The following is a 9,301-nucleotide window of genomic DNA, read 5'->3' on the forward strand; positions in this document are numbered from 1 at the left end:
ATCATTTCAATTACTCCATAACCTACCCATTTACTTATTAGTTCGCCGAATTACCCATTAACCCACCAAATACAATACGAATCTAACTAAAAATTGATCAAATCTCCATTATCGTATCATGAATCATAACGGATGTTTTTAATAGTAGCTTGTGCTTATCAAAAGTGATTTGTGATGCTTCTCATATAGGATGGTGATACAACATTAATGAGTCCGAATAAAGGTCAAAGTACGGTTGTTCGATAGTGATAAAGTTAATTGAGAGTTCAACGAGGTCATGATGGATAAATAAGTAAAAAGTTTAAGGGTATAATGTAGAATATAAAAAAAGGAGGGGTACAACATAGAAAGCCAAAAAGCTCAGGGGTACACCGTAGAATATCCCTATTTTTTTTATTAATGTTTGGACCGGGTTGGGCCAAGAAAATTGCAGGACTAGACCGGCCCGAGAATGACACTGGGCTGGATCGGGCTGACACTGGTGTTGTTCGGGCTGCTGGAAATCGGCCCACGAGGCCAGGTTGGGTCGGATTGTCCCGCTACGATACACAGATCTCAAGTGTAACAAGTTTTTGACTCATTAGATATTTTTTTTTTTGTCAATGTTAGCATATAGCGGCTATTTCTTCACAATAAGGATATACAGTTTAATGTTACTAGTATTGGTGTCTGGCTTCGCCCGGGCTACCTCTACTTACCATTAAATGTTTTTTTTTTCATTAAATAAAATTACTTAAAGTTGCATAACGCATAAATTTATCATTAATATATTTTTCTATGACATATCCTAAAATTACGATGAAATAAATTTTGAGACAAATTCACTACTCCCGCTATTAATATTTTACTCTTATTAATGAAACAATAGTAATAACATTTCATTACTTGCTCCTAATCATTGTTAGTTTTACTACTTCCGCCGTAATTATTGTTACTGTCACTACTGCCACATTAATATTGATAATTTCACTACTCCCGCCGTAATTATTGTTACTGTCACTACTGCCGCATTAATATTGATAATTTCACTACTCCCGCCGTAGTTATTGTTACTTTCATTATTGCCGCATTAATATTGATTATTTCACTACTCTCGTAGTTTCTACCACTTTCACTAATCTCGCTGATAATATTGTTACTTTATTGTTACTTTTACTATTCAAATGAGTGATTACTATCATATAACTATATCCAATGTTACTACAATTCTTTTCTTTACTGACGAAATTACTTTTATTACTTAGGCATGCAATTTTAAGAGGATTATATATTTATATAAATATATTACATATATGCATTAAATCAAATCGAAAAAATTATGCAATATTATATATTATGGAATCTAACTTGAATTATTTATAACCTACTTATATTATATTTTTGTATGTTAAATAATTAACATCTCTATACATCTAATAAACTATAAAGTTTAGTAAAATTGCATAGATTTTAAATTTAGTATATAATTTTATGATGATAATAATTAATACCATAAGTGTGCATGTTTATACTAGTTAATTATTTTATTTTAAGGAAATTGGTCATCTAGTCTTCTATAAATATTTAGAAAAATTATCAAGCATCTTCTTTCTTTTAGTCTCCTTGAAATTGACCATCTTAATTAATTATTTTATTTTAAGGAAACATGTTTCAGTCTCTTATAAATGTTTAGGAAAATTACCAAGCTTCTATATAATTTAATTTTAACCCAAACTATATAATATTTTCATTGAGATCCCTTAATCGGGTCCATCACACGGTGGTAGTGATTTAATCTATATAGTATAATTAATTTGTACAACTTTCTTTAATTACATTAAAGTCCCTTGATTTTGTCAGTCTTATTCTATGTTTAGATCTAGTTTCATTGTTAGTTTTTTAAAGCTGATTGTTTCCGTTTTCCTCATTATTGGATGATGCCATTAAATTCGTCTCTCACTAATACTCTGTAATGTCTTTTCTTTGTAGGCATGTCTTGTTGTAATGTATAGAACATGATGATCATAGTATGGTAGAAGAGATTGATTGTAGTTGACAGATTAATCAAGAGAAGCAGAAAGAGAGAGAGAGAGAGAATTGAGAAGAATAGAGAAATCGTGTGTATTGCAATGGTATGTTGTGTGTTACAATGATTGAGATACTTTGCCTTATATAGACAAGTTACAGCAGCTTGAATAAAGAAACCTAACAAACTTTGTAACAAACTCTTACAACAATTAACTGCCTAACTAACTCTATATTCCAACACCCCCTCCCCCCCTAAGTTGGAGGGTGTGATGAACATCCTCAACTTGTTCTGTAAGTATTGATGTTGAGGGCCATTGAGAGCTTTTGTACAGATGTCAGCAGGTTGTTGTTTAGTTGGAACATAGGATAAAGAGATTAAACCTTCTAAAAGTTTCTCACGAACAAAGTGGCAGTCTAAATCAATGTGTTTTGTCCGTTCATGGAAAACGAGATTTTTAGCAATATGGATAGTTGCTTGGCTGTCACATTTGATTGGAATAGCAGTAATGTCAGGCACTTCTAACTCATGAAGCAATCTGCTGAGCCAGGCTAATTCTACTGTGATCCTTCTGAGAGATCTATATTCCGCCTCTGCAGAAGATAGTGATACTGTCTGCTGCTTCTTTGACTTCCATGATAGCATACTATCACCCATAAAGACAAGAAAGCCACTTACAAATCTGCGAGTTAGGGGACAAGATGCCCAATCTGCATCATAGAAGCCTTCTAAACCATAGGTTGATTTGTTGTTCAACAAAATTCCTTGAGAAACATCTGCTGCAATGTATCTCAGGACGTGTATAGCAGCCTCCCAATGTTGGGTTCTGGGAAAAGCCATAAACTGACTTAATAATTGGATAGCAAAAGCGATATCAGGCCTGGTATTGGTAAGGAAATTCATCTTTCCCACCAGTTTCCTGTACTCTGAAGGATTGTCCATTAGATTCCCTGATTCTGAGTCTAATTTTATAGTAGGATCCAATGGACATATAATAGGTCGACAAGGATCACACCCAAACTCTCTGATTAACTCTTTTGCAAATTTTCTCTGAGTAATGGCAATACCATCTTTAAGCCTTAAAAATTCCATGTCTAAGAAAAAATCCAGAGATCCCAAATCTTTTATCTTGAAGGTGTCATCCAGATATTGTTTGAGACTCTTTATTTCCAAATCATCATTGCCAACAATGAGAATATCATCTACATAGACAGCCAAGAATACAACTTTTCGCCTGTCTTCTTAATAAACAATGAATAGTCATTCAATGATTGCTTGTAACCCTTCATTTTCAAAGCTTGAGTAAGCTTAGCACTCCACTGTCTGGAGGCTTGCTTCAGTCCATACATGGACTTTTCCAATTTGCAGACCAAATTCTTTCCTGGAACAGGCATACCAGGAGGAACCTTCATATAGACTTCTTCGTCTAGGTCACCATGCAAGAATGCATTGTTGACATCAAGTTGAGTCATTGACCATCCCTTTTTGACAGCAACAGCAACCAAGCTTCTGATTGTAGTCATTTTGACAACAGAGGAAAAAGTTTCTGAGTAGTCTATGCCTTCTCTTTGTGTATAGACTTTCACTACCAAACGTGCTTTATACCTCTCTATAGTGCCATCAGCTTTGTGTTTAACTTTAAATACCCACTTACACGATATTGCTTTCTTTCCTGGAGGAAGAGGTACTACAGACCATGTGTTATTAGTATGCAAGGCCTTAAACTCAGCATCAATTGCTTGTTGCCACTCAGGAAAGTGTGAAGCTTCCTCATAATTATTTGGTTCTTGAGGTAGTAAATGAGGAGTTTCATCTCTTGCTGCATTAAGGTTAGTAACAGACAAGCAAGTAGAGGGAATTTTCATAACAGAATGCTCAGCCAAAGAAGTAAGTGTGTGACAACAATAGTTTGCAGAAGCATTGTTACTTTTCTTATTTGGAATTTGACAGACATAGTTGTTTAAGTAGGATGGTGGATTAGATGCCCTGGAAGATTGCCTCACAGGAGCAACAGTATTATTTTGCACTTGATTATTGTGAAGAGAGTTGGTCTGTTCTGTGACAGTATTAGTAGCAGGTGTAGTGACAGGGTCAGTGTGAGGGATAGAAATGTCTTGAGCGTGCTGTGTAAAAACAGTGTCATCCCCAGATAAAGGCAAACATGTGGAAGTGTCCTTTACATAAGGAAAAGTCGTTTTATGGAAAATGACATCTCTGGAACAAATGATGGCATGATTATCTAAGTTTAGCAATTTATAGACTTTCTTTCCAAAGGGGTAGCCCAAAAATACACAAGCTGAAGCTCGAGGAGAAAACTTATCTCTTCCAGGTTTTGTAGTTGAGGCATAAACTAAACATCCAAATGCTTTCATATGTGTTAGATCAGGCTGTTTACCATATAATAATTGATAAGGTGACATATGTTGCAAAACTTTACTAGGAAGCCTATTAATGATGTATGTGGCAGTCAAAACACAGTCACCCCAATATTTAGTAGGAAGATTAGATTGAAATTTAAGTGCCCTTGCTGTTTCTAGGAGGTATTTATGTTTTCTTTCAACCACTCCATTTTGTTGTGGAGTATGGAAACATGTAGTTTGATGTAAAATGCCATGATCAGCTAAAAATTGTGCAGTAGAAATACTAGTCCCTAGTTCAAAAGCATTATCAGACCTAACAATCTTGACAGTTCTATTAAATTGTGTTTAGATCATTTGTAAGAATGATTTAAGCATTGTGAAAGCATCACTTTTATTAGTTAACAAATGAGTCCAAGTACATCTAGAGAAATCACCAACAATAGTAAGAAAATACTTGTAGCCATTATAGGTAGCAGTATGATAGGGCCCCCAGATGTCAATATGAAGCATCTCAAAAGGAGCAAAAGAAATAGATGTACTATCATCAAAACTGAGTTTATGTTGCCTAGCCTTAGCACATATAGAGCAAGTTCTTAAAGCAATTACAGTAGACTCATTGTCACACAAAGACAGCTGTTTTATTCTATATACAGGTAAATGGCCAAGCCTACTATGCCAAGTTTGAGTAGAAACAGTACTAGAAGTAACATTATTCAGGTTAGCTAAATTGTTATTAAATTTATGAGCAGATGTGATGTCCTTGTTCTGTGAAGGCAGCAAGTATAGATCATTATGATTTTTACCAATCAAGAGCTTCCTGACAGGGTCTTGCAAATAGCATATGGTAGGAGTAAAACTCACTACAGAATTTAATTGTTTGTTAAGCTTACTTATGGACAACAAATTAAAGTGAAAACAAGGAACATAAAATACATTTTCTAATGTTAAATCATTATTTATGTGGACTGTTCCTACTGTGTCAATAGTAACTTTATGTCCAGTGGGTAAAGAAATGCAATAGGGCCTATCAATGTGTCTCATATCAGCAAAAACATTCTTATTAAAACACATGTGATCACTTGCACCAGAATCAAGAATCCAAACATCAGAGAATGCAGAGACATTATTTGCAACAACATTTAAATTAAAGGAATTTTTGAAAGGAATAGTGGAGTCCATACCAGCAAAATTAGTTGTAGTGAACATAAGATCTGAAGAAGTATTGTTGTTTGTATAACCAGAAGTATTATTTCTTGAAGTGCTTTCATTCTGAGTAGGATTCTGATCAGTAGTAGACTGCAGATTGTGACCATTATTACCCTGCACCATGGAACCTCCAGCATAAGTTCCTATGGTGTTGTCTTGATTTCCAAAAACATTCCCAGCAAATTCTAAAGATGGCGACAGTTATCAACAGTGTGACCTCCCATCTTGCAGTAGTTACAAAAGAAATAAGGCCTTTCTTGAACCACAGTTTTACCCTTGTCAGATACATGATTGTTAGCTTGATTTCCAGAATTCCTGGGAAAATTGCCTTGAGGATAACCAGATTGTTGCATAGAATTTCCTTGAAAACCACTCTGATAGTTGTGTCTTGGTGGAGCAGAATTTTGATGATTATTGTTCCTTGGTACAAAGTTGTTGCCATTGTTGTTTCCCCAAGTTTTATTGTTGTTGTTCTTGTAATTCATGTTTCTTGCATACAAAGCAGCTGACTCAACTTGAATTCCAGCAGAATTGTGTATCTCCCTTTGCCTTTCTTCCTGCAAAAGATTGTTGTAAATCACAACGAGTTTAGGTAGTGGATTCTGCATCAATATGGTTCCTCTTATGACTCCATAAGAATCATTTAGCCCCATTAAGAACTGAACAACTTTCTGATCTTGTTGAAACTTATGTTGTTTTACTTTGGCACCACAAGTGCATTGAGGATTCATCCCCATTCCATTAATCTCGTCCCATATTGATTTTATTTTGGTAAAGTATGTGACTATACCATCAGTACCCTGAGAAAAATCATTCAACTTCTTATGAACACTATAAAGTTGAGCTCCATTGAACTGCCCAAACCTATCCTCTAACTCTTTCCAAGCAACTTCTGCGCTGGTACTGTAAAGAATTGAATCACTGATTTCAGGAGAAAGTGAATTCAAGATCCAGGAGAAAACAATATCATTACATCTTTGCCAGTTTCTTGCTGTAACTGCTGTAGCTGCTGGACGAGGAATACTGTCATCTATAAACCCAAGCTTGTTCTTGGCAGAGAGAGCAATGAGCATTGAGCGTTTCCAGTTTCCAAAACCAGACCCATCAAATGGTGTTGCAACAAGTTTGGATACAGGAACATCAGATGGATGGATGTAATGAGGGTCATCCACCCCAATAGTTTGGTTATCTGTTTCAGGCATATTGTGATTAAATCTGTTGAAAGAAAAGAAAATTTTGTGTTTTGTATGAAGATTGTAAGAAGAACGATGAAGATATGCTAGATGAAAGATGAAGATACACTAAGAAAAGGATGAAGATGTAAAAAGAAAAGCGGAAGCAAACACTAGTAAACAGAAACAAGATCAAATTAATGACCTTGCTCTGATACCATGTTGTAATGTATAGAACATGATGATCATAGTATGTAGAAGAGATTGATTGTAGTTGACAGATTAATCAAGAGAAGCAGAAAGAGAGAGAATTGAGAAGAATAGAGAAATCGTGTGTATTGCAATGGTATGTTGTGTGTTACAATGATTGAGATACTTTGCCTTATATAGACAAGTTACAGCAGCTTGAATAAAGAAACCTAACAAACTTTGTAACAAACTCTTACAACAATTAACTGCCTAACTTACTCTATATTCCAACATGTCTAGCAAAGGTGGACTTGATGCAGCAGTTGGAGGAGATGCCATTACATTGCTAGTGTAGATAGTAGATTTAATAGTGAAATCATATTACGAATTTGTAGTTTATTTGTATGAGATTTTTGACTTTTAGGATTTTTATTAATGATGACAATAAAGACAATAGCTTTTTTAAAGATATGCTTTTAATGTATTTTTATTTATGTATTTTTTTTTCATGTATTTTATACATTTCAGAGGTAATTTGGTACATCTACAATCTACATACCTACATCCTACACCCAACTCAAAAGTTTTGAGTTGGTATTAATTTTTTTTATACTAAATACATTTAGAGACCAACCTAGGAAAATGGTCGCAAATCCGCAACTATTCAAGTGGTCGCAAATCTGCAACTATTACAAGTGGTCGCAAATTTGCAACTGTCATAAGTAGTCGCAAATCTGCAACTAATAGTGTTGGTTGCAAAACAGCAACCAATTTAGCGACCAACTGCAATTAGCGACTGAGGCTATTGCAACCAAAGGACATTAGTCGCTAAATCCAATTAGCGACCAATTTTCAGACATATGCAACCAATTCAGTTGGTTGCTAATGCCCCTTTTTCTTGTAGTGTTTCTAGATTTAATATATAGTATTGATTCACCGTATAATAGACGAAATTAAAATAAAAATAAATTAAAAAGAAGAGAAGGAAATGTATGTTAAGATACCCTCCAACATGAGTAAGAAAGTTTCCTACAATTAGTGGCCCCAATGGCTTTAGATAAGCCATCATTAAAAACCCATTAACATGAAAGCAACTACAATAATGATAACAATACTATTTACATGACTTGCTAATTACTATTTCTTCTCTGTCTCGATCATTTGTTTATTTTTGATTTTGTCATAAAGAATTAAAGATCACGAAAAGAGGGTCAATTATTAGATGACAAGTGAAACAAATTAAGTTTGGGGAAAATATTCCTAAAATAGAAAGGTAAACAATGGACCGTCTAACCCAAAAATAAAATAGGTACAGTACTGAGGGAGTATATAGTATATAGTATATTAGTATTAGTATTAGTATATAACCTTATGGTAGCTTGTTCACATATGCAACACTCTTAAAAACATTTTAGTATATTCAATTAAATTACTACTTCAGGTGGCAAGTTATATCACCAAGAAAACAAAAATGATGCAAGGTGAAGACTTGTACCAGGAAGCAACAGAACCTGATGACGACGAGACGACACCGTCTGCAAAGAAGAAAAAGAGCAAGAACAACAAGAGACGGTTTAGTGACGAGCAAGTAAGATCATTAGAGACGATATTTGAGTCGGAAACAAAACTCGACCCAAGGAAAAAAGTTCAAGTTGCTAAAGAGTTGGGATTGCAGCCGCGACAGGTTGCTATTTGGTTTCAGAATAAGCGAGCTAGGTGGAAATCAAAGCAAATAGAGAAGAACTATAGAGTACTTAAGTCGAATTACGACAGTTTAAAAGCTCGGTTAGAGGTCGTAAGGAAAGACAAAGAATCCTTGCTTTCACAGGTATACAGTCTAATTCTGCATAGCAGCAGATATCAGCTAACTTAACTGGTAAAGTCATAATAGCGAAATTAAATGTTTTTGCAGGAGAAATTAACAGTTTCGAGTTATTATTGTAAACAGGTGCTGGAGTTGCGCAGCGTAGTAGAGAGATCCGATGAAGGAAGAAATGGGTGCGGAGAATGTAAGGACAGTATAGCAGGATTAGCAGCAAAATCAAGCAGCCTGCAGGAAGAGACGGAACACCAAGGATTATTAGTTTACTCGGATGATGATAAAAGTGGAAACATGGCGTACTTGAAACAAGAACAACCCGGGTTCTTTAATATTGATAGTTCTATGCTGCCACCGGTTAAATGGTGCAGTTTCGATGCAGCATGTCTGTTTGATCAGTCAAGTACTAGTTCCCATTGGTGGGAATCTTGGACCTGATATATTGTATAGATGAGATCGCGAGAGTTATTTTGTAAAAATAATAATAATATAAGAAGCATTTAGTTTGTAAAGGTTGTAAGCTAGTGCAGTGAAATAAACAGTCTATCTG

The 9,301-nt window shown here is 34.9% G+C and overlaps 1 protein-coding gene across 1 annotated transcript; it reads left to right on the plus strand.

The window, feature by feature from the left end:
- Nucleotides 1-8,297: 8,297 nt before the first annotated feature.
- On the plus strand, nt 8,298-9,301 carry LOC141609364 (homeobox-leucine zipper protein ATHB-12-like). The gene is made up of 2 exons (XM_074428440.1): nt 8,298-8,760; nt 8,881-9,301. The coding sequence occupies exons 1-2, from the start codon at nt 8,404-8,406 to the stop codon at nt 9,187-9,189; spliced, it is 666 nt and encodes a 221-aa protein (XP_074284541.1). The 5' UTR covers nt 8,298-8,403; the 3' UTR covers nt 9,190-9,301.

This window comes from Silene latifolia, chromosome 10 (assembly GCF_048544455.1).
Source record: "Silene latifolia isolate original U9 population chromosome 10, ASM4854445v1, whole genome shotgun sequence".
NCBI lineage: Eukaryota > Viridiplantae > Streptophyta > Magnoliopsida > Caryophyllales > Caryophyllaceae > Silene > Silene latifolia.